The sequence below is a fragment of the Gymnoscopelus microlampas genome (genome assembly GCF_963454915.1).
Source record: "Gymnoscopelus microlampas genome assembly, chromosome: 6".
NCBI lineage: Eukaryota > Metazoa > Chordata > Actinopteri > Myctophiformes > Myctophidae > Gymnoscopelus > Gymnoscopelus microlampas.
In genome coordinates, this window is record NC_139943.1 from 28101693 (window position 1) to 28120414 (window position 18722).

The 18722-nt window shown below is 43.4% G+C and overlaps 1 protein-coding gene across 1 annotated transcript in view; it reads right to left on the reverse strand.

Moving 5' to 3' along the window:
* Positions 1–1110: 1110 nt before the first annotated feature.
* Positions 1111–18722, reverse strand: part of LOC311046938 (plasmanylethanolamine desaturase 1) — a gene marked incomplete at both ends in the record, with an annotated part of 30641 nt that continues 13029 nt past the window's right edge. Inside the window, 6 exon segments of the mRNA XM_084059518.1 lie at positions 1111–1217; positions 4659–4871; positions 7935–8079; positions 14793–14846; positions 15559–15596; positions 16445–16564. Coding sequence (XP_083915644.1) covers positions 1111–1217; positions 4659–4871; positions 7935–8079; positions 14793–14846; positions 15559–15596; positions 16445–16564 — 677 coding nt within the window.

Consider the following 18722-nt stretch of genomic DNA (forward strand, 5'->3'; position numbering starts at 1 on the left):
GTTCCTGTCTTTTTGAAGAGCCTTATGTACAAGCATGTGATTTTTAACTCCTGGCAGAGCAGATGTGTCCTTAGTTTAGTCAATTAAAGGCAAGCCTCCGCTGTCACGTACTAGTGAGGTGAGCAAGCCCCAAATGCAAGACAGCCAGGCAAGGTGGTGTTCAAAAACCCATTATTGTTTATATATACTTAATACAAGACGCAGGTGAACAAGCACTTGACAAACTAAAACATGCATGGGACAGGATACAATGACTGACTGGGGAAACAAGACTGATATACAGTACACATGAGGGGTGATTACAAATCAGATACAGATGGGGCAAACAGAAACATAGAACCAAGACCGGGGAACAAAATACATAGAAATACAAAACCTAGAAACTACAAGCAATAACAAAGTCTGTGACTGTGACATACGCACACTCAAAAGTGTGCAAATTTTATTTTTTTATATATATAGCAAGCTTTCGGTCATAGACCCTCTTCAGGCATCAAGAAGGTCTATGACCGAAAGCTTATTGCTATATATAAAAAAGGCTGCCTTTCATTTTTCGTTTGGTTTCCTTTTGGATCCAGCACCTCACCCATGGCTACTGGCAGATGAGCAGTGTTTGTTTCACTATTTTGTCTCCTTAGTTTAGTGAGAAAAGAAAAGCCAAAATAGATTTTTTTATATCTCTTCACACTGCACTGAAGATTGGTAGCACATAAAGGTTGAAAAACTTTTAGTGTGTACTGTAAATGCTGAGACGGCTTCCAACATGCAACCTCCAATCATCTAGAAAACACTGCACCTATTTGAAGTATACAATTGGCAGACAGGTGAACATTTGAGTTGAAAACATGGATATTTTCTGAGTGTGTGTGTGTGTGTGTGTGTGTGTGTGTGTGTGTGTGTGTGTGTGTGTGTGTGTGTGTGTGTGTGTGTGTGTGTGTGTGTGTGTGTGTGGCCAAAGCATGTAAAGGCTGATTTTTTTTATGGACGCTACAACAGAATGACCTTCTACTGTTAAACTCATAAAACTTTCCGTTTCATTCTGAGCTTGCACTTGGGCAAAAAAGCCAAAAGCACAGAGATGTGTCTGTGTATCAGTCGGTCCACGCCAGGTCATCTGAACGTGGTTTGTGCCTCGTCACATATTCGATCAGCGAGAGGCTGATCGAATATGTGACGTCTCCAAAAGCCCAGCTGGTCCAATGGATAGTTGCACCAGCCTGGGATGGAGTGACGGAGTGATGGAGGAAGGGGTAATGGATGGGTGGAAGGAGAGAGGGAAGGGTTCAAGGGAAAAGCAAAGGAAGGGAGATGCAAGGAAGGGGTGCAGATGGAGACAACTGCAATTATTGAAGATAAAGGATGTCATATATGTGGGCCATATCCTCCATTGCACTCCACTGCTTTTGTTATTGCCTTTAAATACTTCTCTCCTCAAATCTCAACAAGTCCCTACACAAACAACTATCTATATATTGATATGCAAAGCTATACACTTATACTATAACTATATGCATGAACAACTATTCATACATCATGTACATCATCTACTGTACATGTATAAAAATATGTGTACACACACACACACATCCACACATACTGTGCCTTCACTGTACACAGGTACAACTGCTGCACGCACCTTTTGAAGCAGGCAAGCAATCCCTTGAGGTTTGACATGAAAGCCATTTTAGTATAACACACACAGACACACACACACAATAATAATTATGCAAATATGCCTACGCAAAAACCCTACCACAGGCACACATGAATGTAAAAATCAACCTCACCATTTCTCTCTCCTCTCTCACACACACACACACACACACACACACACACACACACACACACACACACACACACACACACACACACACACACACATCGACATGAGCACATCAAACAGAGACAACCACATGAGCTGTGTGTACATAAGCTGGCCTTGTCTGATACCCACACCCCACCACCCATGATGTGTTTGCATAGGGTGTGTATTCTATAGCTGCAGGGTGCATGTAAGTGACTATGGCATGCATGTATGCGTGCGTGTGTGCGTGCGTGCTCCTCTGGTGACCCTGTCCCTACTGGAAGACAGAAAGACAAGCAGTGATGTCGCTGTCCCCTTTTTCCCCCCCCATATCCATGTCCCTCATCCCTGCGTTTCCATTTTCCATCCCTGTCTTCTCCTTTTTCACACAACCCCATCTCTCTTTTTTTCACCCTCCTGTTTCGCTCACCCAGCCTCCATCTCCCCCTCCTCTTCCTCGGCCTCTTCTTCCCCTCTACCTCCCCCCTCCCTTTCCTCTCCCTCTGCCTGTGAAGTCCTATTTGTTAGAACAGACAGCAGGTTAACATTAAATATACATGGGGATTGTCAGCCGGTGGCGAACACAAAGGCAGCCAGCCGGGCCCCCGTGGGATCGCAGCCCGGCCCAGCCAGGGAAGGGTGGGAGAGCGGGGGGCTGCCATGGTCCCCTGTGGGCCCCCCCCCCCCCCCCCCGACCACCACCACCAGCAGCAGCCTACCTCCGAGCACACACAGACACTCATACATATGCACACGAACGTGTGCGTACATGCACGTCCACAGATGTGTGTCTGTGCATGCGGTTTCTGTACACAGATATGCGTATGCATACACAAGTGCCAAGCGTGCATGCACACAGAAAACACACACACGCACGCACACACGCACGCACACACGCACGCATGCACGCACGCACGCACGCACGCACGCAACCAGACAAACACATCGTTTCGGGAGACACACAAAGGCTTGTATGCAGATGTGCATGAGTGCGCACATGCACACACACTTTTATACCCCCTCCCCCATGCAACTCCCTCACACACATCTGTTGTCCACAGGGGCACAGGGTGACGTACTGGCAGAGTCTCCCCTGTGCATCCTCTCTCTCTCTCTCTCTCTCTCTCTCTCTCTCTCTCTCTCTCTCTCTCATCTCTCTCTCTCTCTCTCTCTCTCTCTCTCTCTCTCTCTCTCTCTCTCTCTCTCCTCTCTCTCTCTCTCTCTCTCTCTCTCTCGTCTCTCTCTCTCTCTCATCTCTCTCTCTCTCTCTCTCTCTCTCTCTCCTCTCTCTCTCTCTCTCTCTCTCTCTCTCTCTCTCTCCTCTCTCTCTCTCTCACCCCCCCCTCTCCTATCTCTCTCTCTCTCTCCTCCCTCACCAGGCATACTCAATGCAGATACATTACTAAGGCCTAATGCCTCTAAAGACACATACACAGATGCGCACAGGCACAACTGTGCATGCACATACACACACACACACACACACACACACACACACACACACACACACACACACACACACACACACACACACACACACACACACACACACACACAGAACATTTTCTCTTATTTATAAGAAGCCAACAGACAGTCAGAGGCAGCCATTTTGTGTTAATCAGCTGAGAATTATAAATTAAATAATTCTACAATCATCCGTTCCAATTGTGGCTATCTAAGATGGATGCCCCAAATGTACAGTGCAGTCTGGTCATGATCTGGCAATAGCGGCTGGTAAAGACCACTTCCATGTGTATGACTGTTTTAAAGCATTCCTGTTACAACAAAACCATTCAAGTAAAACTTATTTTTTTAATAACCTTTTCATGCTTTGTTTAAAAGGAACACGTTTCTTTTTGGTTTGAGTGGAGTATTTTGTCAGAAGACAATTAGTCACAAGTAAAAATACAGTATTAGCCGTGCTAACTGTACCATAACCATAACACCACAACACAAAATAAAGTGGGGGAGCACACACATCTTCACATTCGTCTTTCATATCATGTTTAAGATGTATTTTGGCTGGTGCCACTGTGCCAGCCCTGACTGAGGTACAAGTTCAAAGTCTGTCCGGAACACAGGGTGAGCTCAACACACTAATAAATAAGTCTGTTTGGTGTCTGGGTGCTGTAGCACTGGAAGTCAATATACAAATGAAAATGGCCAGCACACAACTTGAACCTTCCATAGGACACTCCTGCATCTACAGTATGGGTGCTTGGACTGACATGCACTAGGCTCAGCGGGGATCGACACGTTCTTCACCCCTGCGCCACCCAAGCACCCCATAATGTAGTTTAATGATACAGTACGTCCCGGATACAACAAGAGATGCTGCGTTAGCCACATGAACCCCTATTCTGAGTCCACATGAGTCCCTATTCTGGGGGGCGAACATTCAGCAAAATGGCAGATGTACAAGACCACAACACGTCACGCTACAATGCGTTGTGAGCTTGTAGATTGGCTACTTTCGCAAAGATCTTTGGTGTAGGACCCCTGGGCGACTCCGGTCAACAAAGTATATAGGGTTTAAGTGGTTAAACTTTCACCCTTGAAGAAAAGCCATGGTTTACACATTTGTAAGATCATCAAAGCATTCACAGATCCTGTGAACGGAGGCATCCTCAAAATGAATGTGTAGCTACAGTACGTGCAGAATGGACAGTGATAGGTGGTGGATTTTTAGGAATCTTCCTTACCTTCCGAGTAGTTTAGGTGGAAGGAAAGTGTACATTGCATTGTAATAGAGCTACCTATAACAGGTATACATTTTTATTTTGTTTACCTGTAGTACTTAGTAAAATAGTGGTCTATTATTTGACACTGTAATTATAACCAAAGAAGTTCATACCTGTAGTAATGCAGTAGTGGGTCTCGTGTGGTGAGACATGATGGATACGGTGGTGTTTCCGTGGCAACACTAGATGCCAATCCTGCAGCAGCGTGACCCAGCGCGGGAGGCCAAAGTAGGAGTGGCTCCACTTATGAATCTGATTCGTCAACGTCACAAAGACAGCCAGGGCAAAGACATAGCCCTCCCACGGATAGGACGCCTCCAGAGCCTCTGACGGTAATGAAAGGAAAAAGACGGAGAGACACAGAGATAAAGACAGAAAGAGATGTGGTTATTGGAATAATTGATCTGACTGCAGAGTGTCAGCATAAGGATGCAGTACTCCCTCTGAGAGGATGCTGCCAGGGACACTGAGAGGCTGAAAGGGAGACAGGAGGGGCAATGTGTGTAAATCCTCACCTATAAATCAAAGGAAACATCTTTAACTCATGCAAAATGTCCAAGTGATCTGAAATGTGTTCAGACAGTGAGGCACCATCTCAAAATGACTGCATTTAAAAAGTGAGCATTTCGCCACAAGCTTTTAGAGGACCTTTTTGGAGGGCTGTTTGTTTTGCTATGTACAGTACAGTCTTCATGATATTGTTTCAATTATTGTCTTGTAATTGACAATCCTGTTGCCTGACCCCACAGTGAGCACGCCTCAACATCGTTGTTTACTGTCCTCAACGTGACCGGAATATTATTCACACCTTGAATTCTCAAAGGCCATTTAATGAATGGGCTGATAAACACAGGCGGGTCACTGTCCTGTCTGTCCATTGTACCCTCTGGTCAAAAGAAACCAGTTATCTGTGGTCTGGCACAGTGAGGAGTCTTGTTTCTACACACTCGCCTTTCTGGTGGTGTCACTTACAGTCACCGTCTCTCTCTCTCTCTCTGTCCCTCCCTCCCTGCCTCCTTCCTCCACCCTGTCTCTCTCTACAGCTAAAACAGCAACCTGTTGACCCCAGTTAAAGGGGTGACATGACAGGTGTACATGTCACCTCAACCACTGCAGGTTTCCCTTTCCGTCCTCGTCTGGTGACCTCTTGACACGCTGTGAAGTTCAGGACATGTCAGGGGGAAATGCCACCTCACCTCTCGCTGCCTCTCTCATCGCAGACCCGCACCACTGATCTCTGGATCATAGCCGAGGTGCAGACATGACAGGTCTCCGTCTCCCCATCTTCCTCCCACCTTCCCTCCCTCCCCACGTCTCTCCCTCTAGTGACCTTCTGCAGAGTGTGTGACATGACAGGTGCTTCTGTCGTCTACAATTTTACCTCACTTGTATCCTCTGATCTTTCCATCCCACTTAACTCAGCCCACTGATCCCCTCCGTCTGTTGAACTGCTGCGTTTTCTAAAGCCTCCCTCATCCCTTCTGTTCAATCCCCTCCATTCCCTCATTCTCTCTTGCCCGCTCTTCTCCAGTTTGTTTTTCGCTGCTTTTTTCAGCGTGACTGAAGGCCAGGCCATCTAGAACAGGGTTTGTCTGTATGCATCCTCCCCGTCCACTGTAACTCGCTGTGGCAGGGAACAGACACAACATTGCACACCACGAAACATCACTGAAGTTAATGATTTGTTGTGCCACAGGCTTATAATCTGAACGCTGTCAAACATGCTGCAGCAGAGGAGCAGGCACACACCACAAACGGCATTGAAGCTAATGATTCTTTTACAAAATGCACATGCAGTGCTGTAAGTCGCTATTGATTGCTGAAGATTGGACAGGGAGGCCGTACCACTATAAGACTCTGAGTCTTGTTTCTGCCTTCTTTTCCTCTTCACCGCTCTGGACCATTTTTGTTTGACCCGCTGTGCTGGAAATAACGAACATTTGAACAGCTGGTAAAGTTGAGATGACAACAGCGTTGGAAAGCGAACAACTTGGTTGCAGTTTAGCGGTTAGTGGGATTTTGAATTCAAACTCATATGAACATTTTCTCTATTATTACAGTGGTTTATCCAGCAGAAGTGCTCTGAAAAGATGTGCGATACAGCTGATAGCGATAACCGATTCATTTTTAACCGACGGGATACGTTGCTTAGTCACCATGGTAATACAAATAAAATACCGTCACAGCCCTAATAGAGGGGTACATTCTGGACTAGTCTAATTTATACCCCAGGGTATAAACTAGACTAGCCCCGAATATACCCCGGGGTATAAAGCAGGCTAGCCTACTTTAAAGGACTAGTTCACCCAAAAAAATACTTATTTTCTATCAATTGCACACCCCATGAAGCATTGAATTCACAGAGATTTTTTTGTTTTTGTAAAGCAAATATTTTGATGACCGGCGGTCTCTTCGGTATAGGAGACTCAAAGGAGACTCTTTGAGTCTCCTACCGGATACATTAGCATCTTTCATCAAATTATTGGCTTAGGAATGCGACAAAAACTGAAAAATCTCCATGAATTAAATGCTTCATGGGGTGTGTAATTGATAGAAAATAAGTCATTTTTTAACCCTGGGTATAGTTTGGCCAGGGGGGTATATTTTGTTTGAGCTGTTACACCTGTTCGGACCTGATCCTACTCCAATGTTGTGTTTTCATTGTCCAAAGCCAGGCCGTGGCACGAGCCAAGCACAGAGTAAAGGTCTGAACTGTTGCTCTCTCTCAGCCATTAGTTAACGTAGTGTGAAGCATCCAGGTCACCTTGTCACCGTGACCTCCACTCCCCTCTATCATTCTATACTTCTCTTCATTGCTGCCTCCCTCTCTCATTCTATCACCCACCTCCCTATCACTCTAATGATCACAGCAGAGTGCATGTCACCTCACCTCCTGCTCTCCTCCACAACCTCTAACCTTGATTCTCTGTCCATACATTTCATCCCTCTCACTGGTGACCTCTTGACCCCTGATTACGTTCCGACATGAGGGGCAGAGATGTCACCTCTAAGCAACATTGTGCCCCATCTTCTTTCTCTCTCTGTCTCACAGATGTCCTTGCCATTATTATTGTTACAACCTGCACTTGGTACGGGCAGGTGAGTTGGGTCTCAGGGAGGGGAACCACCGGTTAGAGAGACGGGGCGGTGACCTGAAAAAGTCACAGGTTCAATCCCTGTTGGGTCTGTCAAGAGCTATGTGCCCTTGAGCGAGATAATAATACTCTGAAGCTAGACGACATCCAAATGCTCATATTGCTAGCATCAAGCCAAAACCCTTGCACTTCTGGCCGGCTATTGGTTGATTAATAAGACCTTGCAATTAGCATAGGCTAACTACAAAAGCAATAATGAACAATTTCAGTGTACGCACGCACACAAGCACTCACCTGGTGTGTATGTGATGAACTTGAAGGCCATATGAGCGAGTGGTAGAATGGGGATCATGCAGTTGTCACCGTTGGTTTCAATGAGGTCATGGCGGGTGATGGCTGTTGGATCAATGTGGTGCTCCCTAAACGGACAGATAAATGCCTAGAGAGAGAGAGATATATTATACAAAGATATCCACTGATGCTCAACATCAGACAGGTGACATTGATCGGTTTTGTATTATTGCTGGGAAAATTTGGGAAAAGGTGGCTTAATCCACATTGATTGATTTGAATGTAATCCGTGTGATACTGAGAAATAAGGAAGAAACACAGTAGAACTCATCAGTAGAATTAGCATTCTCTCTAAAGCCAATCCAACACACACACACACACACACACACACACACACACACACACACACACACACACACACACACACACACACACACACACACACACACACACACACACACACACACACACACACACACACACACACACAGAGAGAGAAAAGATAACCCAGTGGTGCCCAGCAGTCCGCTCAACCCCAAAGCTCATATCCAGCATCCTAATAAACCATAGAACAGCAGTTGATGGTAACACACTTTCATGACCCACGAATAGAAGACATAAAGTCAACGATAACAGCAGAAAAACACACTCACCCAACACAGACATACACACACATACGCACACACCACCTGCAAGGTGCGGAGGCAGACACCTGTCTGTGAGATCATGGAGGTCTCAAATGAAAGACAGAATCTCAGAAGCACAAAGGAGCAGAGACAGAAACACACACACACACACACACACACACACACACACACACAACAATGAAGGTAATTTATTTCCCTCTGTATTAAAAAATAAAAAATAAAAAAATAATAGTTTGTGCCTGTATTAACAGTGTGTTCTGGTGTGTGTTCTGGTGTGTGTGTGTGTGTGTGTGTGTGTGTGTGTGTGTGTGTGTGTGTGTGTGTGTGTGTGTGTGTGTGTGTGTGTGTGTGTGCGTGTCTGTATGCGAGCTTCTACATGATAAATCATTATCGTGCGTTCCAATCACATGTGGCTATCTGCGACCGTCATTGCTAAGCGCAGCGGGAAACGGCGAAAATATCTGTTGATATTTTCACAATTATCTGCCCACCTCCGTCCTTCTCCACCTCCCCTCCCTCCTCTCTCTCCACTCCCCCGTTCCCTTTTCCCTCTCCCTCTGACAGATAAAAGCATGGCTAAGTCACGGAGGTCATGCCAAGCAGGGCGGTGCCGGTGTGGTGCTACTGGCTAACCGGTGGGCCACTGCCAGCCGCAAGGCTTCTAATCCCACACCGTTTAACGGCCCGCTTCGCACGACGCCCGTTAATCACTGGCTCACATCTCCCATCGCCTCGGCAACCACCGCCATCCCACTGGTTGGACGGATACGTCCACCCACCCCCTCTCCTTTTCGTCCCTCTCTCGCTTTTTTTTTTGCCTCTCATCTCTCCTTGTTTGGTCTCTCTTTCTCCATCACTTTGTCACAACAATGTTGACTTCCCACCTCTCTCTCCCGGTCCTGCAAAAACCTTTCTTTCCTCTTCCTCGCATTTGCTGAATTTCTCTCCATTAATCTTCGTCTCCTTCCCTCCGGCCGTGTAGCAGGAACTGGCTTAAGTCGTTCAATTAAGCCCTCTAATCACCCTCATTAGAGATTCGCCATCAAATTGAGCCGTCTTGTCGAAGCACGCTGAGAAAGAGAGTGTAGTGCTTGTAAATGACAAAGAAAAAAAGTATTTGACATAAGAGGGGATCGATGCCTTTAACAGAAGAACTTCTATATACTGTTGACGTCAAGGGGGCACCTCAACACAAAAAGCTCATTGATAATGAGCATCTTCTCTCACACTTACAGTATAACCAAGTCATTAGATTTTAGGTGGGGATTAACGAGTATGAGTTTGTCCTCAGAGCCATGTCATCAGAGGACTGCTGAATCCTTGCTGAGTCAATTAAAGCTCAATGAAATTATGAAAGAAAGAAAAAACAGCATGACGGCAGGGATAAGGTTTGGTTAGGAATATTACTCAACACTGTTGGGAACATGTACTCAGTTCAGATGTTTCAGATTTTTTGAGTGAAAGGGGATTTTTGTTGGGAAACTGGAATGAAATTAAATTCATTTAATGGTCTAAGCATTATATCAATGTACTTTTAAATGGTTACCGTGCTAGCAGTGTAGCCCTGCTCGATGGCCATATTAAGTGCTTTTTATCTCTCTAGGTCGTCCTCTGAGCTTTAGTAGGCCTACTGTATGTCCACGTAGGTAGGTGTGGGATACTATTTATTATATACAGTATACAATACATTGTCAGCCGGCCTACAAAAGGCATCATATACTGTATGTACACAGTCTATCAACAGTGAATGTAAGGATTAAATATGCAATCTCTCAACACTTTTTGCAGCATTTATCCTAAACAAGCATCTCTCATGGTTCTGCAGTGCACATCCCAGTTGTCCATGTGCAAAAGTGAGTCAGTAATCCAAGAACAAGAATGTATGGTTGTGGAGCTTGATGACTATCAGCACAAAGGACTGACCAAGTCCTTCCCATGGACTGGAATACAGATGTCACATTAGTCACTTTTCCTTTTGAAACACTAGCAAGATGAGCAATCTTTGATTTGATTTGATTTGATTACCTTATTAGTCCCGGGGGGGGATTCGATTTTAGCTTCACCCTGGCGAAGCCTCTTGCTCAGGGACACTTCGACACAGACTGGGGCCAGGAGATGAACCCGTGACTTTCTGATTACCAGACAGCTTCTCTACACACTAAGCTACAGCCGCCCCTGAATCTGTGACTGAAGCTCTTGCCATCTGTGCCCAAATAAAGAATCATCTTTCAGAGTAACTTGGATTAATATTTTTCTCTTGCTATTCTGATCCAAAATCAAGGTCACCTGGGCCTGCTATGCATTTGTATGTATGCCACAGAGCATGATCGGATGTTACTTTGCTTAAAGGTAGGGTATGTGATATGACCTTTGTTAAAATAAGTGTTAAATAACTATATATTCTGATAGTAATCATTGCTATTGAGAGTTTGTTCAGTATCAGCGGTCTCCCTGTCTCTCCAGCTCAGAAAATACAGAAAATACATTTTCAGGTCGGGATACCAATTTGATCTAATCAGGAGAGAGAACTCATACAGGATACAGGATGAACAAGTGAAATTGGAAGTGAGGACACAAAGAAATGAGCAGACAAAATTGGAAGGGTTACAATATGTTGAAGCTGATAAATGGGTACTCGCTCCTGATTGGTTGAAAATGAATTTGCAACCACCTGAAAATGTATTTTCTTAAAGCGCTGGAGAGACAGGGAGACCCCTGTTACTGAACAAACACTCTATAGAAATGAATACTTTCAGAATATAGTGCTTTAACCAAGAAATATCACTTTCCCTACGTTTTGATATATTCACTTCAAGATACAGTATTCAAGAGAGTTTTATTTGTCACTCACTTAAACAGGTACTAGCAGCAAAATGTAATGTAGGTGAGGCAGGTTCCGCAAGACTATGCTAACAACAATATACTGTAACAGCACAACAATAATACTAATACTACTAATAATAATAATCACAATCATAATCCTGGTTATAATAAAAAATAAGAAAATAAAAAGAGAAGAATAAAGATAAAGAAAATCATAAATAATAAGTACTTGTGTCATGCAGTGCACCTGTATGGAAGCATCTGTATCCGGCAAATTTCATCAACCTTGGTCTCCCTTTGATATTCAAATCAACCACAAAAGGGAGCACATGCCTGCTTTATTCTCCCTGCTTTAGTATCTGAAAATACACACAAAAACTTAAATTGCTGGTCTTGTTTAGTCCTCACCGCAGTGATTATTTTGTGCATGCCTACTGTCACCTCTCTTCTCTCCACTGGTCTATTCTTCTTACAGTGATGGTCTTTCATAGAAGTCTCCCACAGTGTCAGACCCACCATGCAAATCTTTGACTACTGCTGTGCTTTTGCTCCCTGTAGCAGTAATGTTAACTACCCCTGGCCCTAATAAAATCATCATCATAAATAAACATCAAATCAAAACCAGCCCTGACAAACACAGAGCTCCGACATCATAAAGGGAGAACATGCACAGAGGAAACAAGCATTGTTATCAAACTAATGTTAGGTACGACAACAACAAAGGATAAAGGTGTCTTTTAACACATCACGGTACTGTACATGAGAGTGCTTGTTGTCTATAGTTGTCCATATAAATACTGGCACAAAAAGACGGAAGAAATACCACGTGCAAATGGCAGGATGGGGGCGGCATCGAGCATTGAGCTGTTAGGACACGCTTCTCAGTAGCTTGTGAAGTTTCTTCCTTTATTAATCCTTCGGGGATTAATAAAGTATATCTCATCTCATCTTGTCTCATTTTATCAAAACTAAATAAAAACAAAACCAGCTGCTCTTTGTGTGGCGCATTCGATAGAACTTGTGTTTGGGATGCTTCAGACGTCATACCAGTCAACAAACTAGGCCGTAAATGCGTAAACAAAAAATAATCCCAGGACAGCTACAAGCGACGAACGCCCAGAAGCCAAACCCAGAGTCAAGTTTGGACCTTTATGCCCAGCTAAGCTTTGAGCGATGCACAACTGAACTGAGAAGGCTTTTATTGATCCAGAGAAAGCCATTATATTTGCAGAGTTCATCTTCAGACCAGGAGGGAATTGACTGTTTTCCCACAAAGACACTCATACAACAGAAATGGTCCTATATACTGTATGTAATAGACAAGGTAATGGATCGATCGATAAGAACAACGCAAATTATCAGTGTGGCATAAAGACATTACATTTCAAGTATAGTCGTATGCACACATTCACGTGCACTTGCACGAGCACACGGAAGTGCACACACAGTCAGACAGATACAAGCTCATTACCTACAGTACTGTACACACCCATGCTCAGACGCATACATACACGTCCTTACTGGGGAGTCAATAATGACAGGGTACTAATAAGATGCTAATGGGAGATTGTAATATTCTATTCCATTTCTCTTCGCAAATGGTGTATTGCAACTGGGGGCACTTTTATTTGAATTCTGATACTCTCAGTATAATTATGTTTTGTTTTGATCCTCACTACTAGAATGTTTTTAGATTTGGATTTGGAATTTATTTTAAGAAGTGAGTAAGTGAGACAGGCCTATGTTTTCATTAATGAATAAATAAATCCTTGGGTTCATGTTTGGTAGCTGGAGATTATACATCTGAGTTGGGATCCATTTTGTGTTTTTGATGTGACAGACGTATAATTTAATTTCTGATAAGAAGTTGGTTTTGGCAATTACTGTAGAGCTCCAGTGGGGTTTAGATAGTTGAGTTTAGTTAAGGATAGATTGTGTGCTGTTTTATTGGTTGTGTTTTGTAAGATGTTTTATTCAGGTAATTAAGATTAAGTGGATGGGGGGAGCATTTGAAACCGAATGGCAGGATAGACAATGATAGCAAAACAACGAGTCACCAGTCCACCTTTCATGAATTGAAAATCAAAAGCACACACACACGCACACACACACACCTCAGATCCAGTGTCCCATTAATCAACACAAAGATCACATCAACCACTCTGCATGTACCACCTGATCACACTTATTTTAATTGGCTGGAATGAGGATGACCTTTTCTCTAATTGGTTATGTGGAATGTGCTTAAGTTGTGTATGCATTAATGCACTGATGTGTTGCAACACAAGACCCACGGCAGGTGTGTGTGTGCGTGCATGTGTGTTTAATCTATGCATCGTTATTGGATCTTCAGAGCCGATGGCACAGGAAGTAGGCTATTGCCCCTTGTGCGTGTGTGCGTGTGAGTGTGCGCGTGTGTGTGCATGCATGCGTGCGTGCGTGCGTGCCTATATACACACACACACAGCAAAAACCCCATCCACTATGATCTCGGTCAGGTGGAAACCTCATACAGTATGTCCAAAATTGTTACTTTTCAGGATTCAAATAAAAAAAATGAAAGTTGCAGATCTACAAGATCAGAGATTAATTTACGAAAAAACACAAAAAGTCAGAATATGGAGATAGGAGGTTTCTGCCCGACAGCAACGATATGGGAGTCCCAGTAGGGGACATTGACATTTAGTTCTCATGGCACTATGGCAGTTGTAGCCCACAGGGGCCTGGGGTGCAGCCACCATGCTACTGCTTCCTCTGGAGAGGAACTAAACAGCAGCGGTGGACAGTAACAAAGTACATTTACTTGAGTGCTATACTGTACTTAAGTATTTGTACTTTAATTGAGTATTTGCATTTTTGGATACTTGTGACTTATACTTCACTACATTTTAAAGAAAAACATTGTACTTTTGACTCCACTACATTTCTAGGAAGGGAAAAAGTACATTATGAATTAACCACCTAAGCCGTATTTCAAATATAGAGAAAATAGACGATTTACAAGCTCACAACGTGTTGCGATTCAACACAAGTACCCTCCATATTATAACTAAAATACAAAACTGCAATAAAAATGTAATAACAATAGAACCTAATAATGGAAACTATTCATTCTGATCCACACTGAACAATAACATTATTGATGATTGTATTATTATTTCAGTTTACATTCATAGGCCTACCTTCATTTCAACACTATTAAAAGATAATATTATCAAATCTTTCAGATATTCCAAACCTGACAAAGAGAACACAAGCAACGTGTGTGTGTGTGTGTGTGTGTGTGTGTGTGTGTGTGTGTGTGTGTGTGTGTGTGTGTGTGTGTGTGTGTGTGTGAGTGTGAGTGTGAGTGTGAGTGTGTGTGTGAGTGTGAGTGTGTGTGTGTGTGTACCTTGCCAATAACAGGAAGGTCCACAGACCCCCAGGTATCTGCTCCCCAGTGTACCTAGCCTGGTAAACCCTCCCTCCGGAAATCTCATTTCAATTCGATTTCAGAAAGGAGTCTGGTCTGAAACGCCTTTCTCCAATAATCGCTCTGCTCGCCGAGCCGACGAGCCTATCAGCGTCGTCGCTCATTGTTCTGTGATTGACAGCGACAGTTGGCCAATCAGGTGGCGAGTTCGAGTGAGCCCGAATGAACCCGAGTGCAGCCTGAGAGCCGCCGAAAAAAGACGAACGGCAGCCATTGTTGTTTGTGCGAGTGCCTTCACTTCTTACTTTCAGTTTTATAACGCTTTCAAACTTCTTTTTTGAGGCACGGAATTTACTTATAAGATATCGTTTGGATAGAATTTAGTTGTTTAACTTCATATATGTGGTCAATTAATCATGACAGAGCCTATTTAAAAATATAAATTTAGAGAACCGGCAGGGGCGGGGAGTGACACGCATGTATCCCAATAAGGCAACCTATTTTCGGCATGGCCGTCCCAAAAGTCCCGTTGCGTCACATAGTCTGGAGCTCGTCAAATTGAACTGCTCATTGGCTGAAGGGGAAAAACGATCATTGGTTGAAGGGGTTGTCAGTCAACGGTATTACTCCCGCCCAACTCCAGCCCACAGCGATTATTGCAGAAAGGCGTTTCAGACCAGACTCCTTTCTGAAATCGAATTGAAATGAGATTTCCGGAGGGAGGGTTTACCAGGCTACAGTGTACCATCCCTGACGCAAAGTCTGCCGTCACTATTCCCAGGACTGAGAATGGACAATAAGTTGTCATCATTAACCACGGAACAAAATACTAGGGTTCAATATTTTGTCATGATATGCCTCCAGGGCTGTGGAAGTGGTTAGCATACTGATGAAAATGGCCCCACTCTGGCACACTGCCCTTCCTGTTGTCATGCTTAATTTACATACATTTACTTGACCACTTTATCTCTATATGCATCATCATATGACAAATAGTTCACAGTGAGCTTGTAGATCAGCTATTTTCTCTTTTAGAACACTTAACACATTAACAATTTAAACTTTTTGAAAATGTTGTCCAAAGTAGGAACACCAGGTCTAATGTGGTTAAATTAGTTCTGAATTGTTTGTGAATGTGTGCGTTTGTAAAAATGTTTTTTTTACCAAAGCATAATTTGTTTTAAGAAAATCCAATTCAATTAAATAATGTAATATCTTCATCAAGAGATGACAGACTCAGATAAGATCACTTCTAACATCTTAATTTGATCAAATGAAGCTCTGAAGATGAAGATGAAAGATCTTGATTACATTTCTTTCATTCTGACTTTCCAGAACTACTTTGTTGCTATCTTGGGCATACAAATGAAAACATTGCCGCCATCTGGTCTCACGCTCAACTCACCTCCTATTTTTCACTATTCTCCTTTGAACTCTTGTTTTATAATATAAAACGCTACATTGTTTCTGTAATAGTATTTTTTTTATTCCAGTCTCACCCTTTTTTGTTTTGTTTGTTAGTTTGTTTGCTCCTTAAGTACTGCTGTAAATCTACTAAAATGAATGAACAATTGTTTAAAAACGAAATAAGAAAACAAAAAAAGGAGAACTCTTGATACATTGTAACTTACTGATGCCAAGGATGATCTTGTAGATGTGCACGGTAGAGAAGTGGAGGAGCAGGAAGGAGAAGTTCACCATGAAAAGGAAGAGACACAGAATCACACACACCCACTCCTGCAGCCGTTTACCTGCATGGGGGACAGCACGCACGCACACATGCACACACACACACAAACACACACACACACACACACACACACACACCAACGGTGTCAAAAAGTTGTAGTTGGCAGAAATGGGCCTCCGACAAAAAGATATGGAAATGTTAATTTTATTTAAACACTAATGTGTAATTTTAGGTTTCTCTGGGGACTCTTCTACTGCAGTACACTGCTTTTAAATGAACACATGTGCAGATTTCAGTTGGATTGTGCTGAGCTTACCAAAAAGGGAGAGGAGAGGAGAGGAGAGGAGAGGAGAGGAGAGGAGAGGAGAGGAGAGGAGAGGAGAGGAGAGGAGAGGAAACCGAAACGGGGGCAACAAAAATGTACAGAGACGGAGGATGTGCGTGTTGGTGTGAACAAGAGGAGTCACAAGAATTGAAAAGGGGGAAGGAGCAAGTAGAGACAAAAGAGAATTGAAAGAAAGGGGAGAGAGTGACAGAGAGGAGCACAAAGAGAGAGAGAGAGAGTGTGAGTGTCTGTGTCTGTGTGTGTGTGTCTGTGTGTGTGTGTGTGTGTGTGTGTGTGTGTGTGTGTGTGTGTGTGTGTGTCCAGCGCTGTGTTCTGATGTCATGTATTAATGAGCTGTGTGAGGTCACAACAGCCAGAGGGAGAACAACTCTCTCTGCTACCAAGGGTCATAGGAACATTCAGTATGGCTCTGTGTGTGTGTGTGTGTGTGTGTGTGTGTGTGTGTGTGTGTGTGTGTGTGTGTGTGTGTGTGTGTGTGTGTGTGTGTGTGTGTGTGTGTGTGTGTGTGTGTGTGTGTGTGTGTGTGTGTGTGTGTGTGTGTGTGTGTGTTAATATAGAATCAGTCAGATGAAGACAAGTGTACTCCAGGCCACGGGGTCACAACCTCTCATCAATATAACACCAGTGCTGACTCGGCAACACTCTCTCACACACACACACACACACACACACACACACACTCACACATTGACACTGCCACACACAGGCCATTCCAGGTGGGAGGTAGGCATCTAGAGAGACGAGGCCAAATTCATAGGTCAGCAGTACAAAAGAATGAAGAGAGAAGAAGAGAGGGAGAGAAAGAGAGAGAATGGTAAAGCATACTGTATGAACTAGAGGGAGTACTTGTTACTTCAAACTCACACATCAGCAATATTACCAGAGAGAGAAAATGGGGGGTCAGCCTTCAGACCACCACACAGTCACAAGGCCCCGATGGACAATGAGAGAAGATTAGAGATACTGAATTATTGAACACACTACAGACAAACACACACACACACACACACACACACACACACACACACACACACACACACACACACACACACACACACACACACACACACACACACACACACACACACACACACTTCATTGTACTGATATACTTGTGAGTATATTGATTATTTCCATTGACTACATTTATTACCTGTCTTCTAACCCTAACCAATAACCATCAATGAAATGCATAACCTTAACTCTAACCTTGAATCTGGGACTTATTTTGATGAAAAAAAATGTTATTTCATCCGATCTGTATGGTAGAGTATATTAAAAACAATACATCTAGCACATCTGCAGTGGTTGGAGGTGGTTGCCCATTGAGCAGTTTTGACCCTGGTGTCAAAATGTAGGACATCTACTGGTTGACAATATCAATAAAGTTATTTGGAGCAGGTGGTGCACCAGATCGGACATGAGACAAGATATGCCCCCATCTTTGGGCATTGCTGATCTCCACTGGAAGAGGTACTAGACAACGGACATAAAACATATACAGTAGATTGTAGCTTTACCGTAACCTACTACAGTATCCCATTCTATACTTCTATACTTATTCCCCTATAATGCATTTGAGAAAATGGAGAAAATGTACTTCAAACATTATTCCTCCACCTGGAATTGATGGAAGTTGCGTGCCTATTGCCATGGAAATTCTAAATTAACATAGCAAATATCTTGATTTTATGCTATGACCTGATCTTGTAGCTTAAATCGCAAAATTCATTAACACCCGGGACGGGTTCATGCGTGCCTTTCCTTTTCTACTTTAATTTTATTAAACCGACAGTATCAGTCAGCCGTGAGATATTCACATATACAGTATGTCATAAAGTTATTGACATGTTCCCTTTCCTCTCTATCTCTC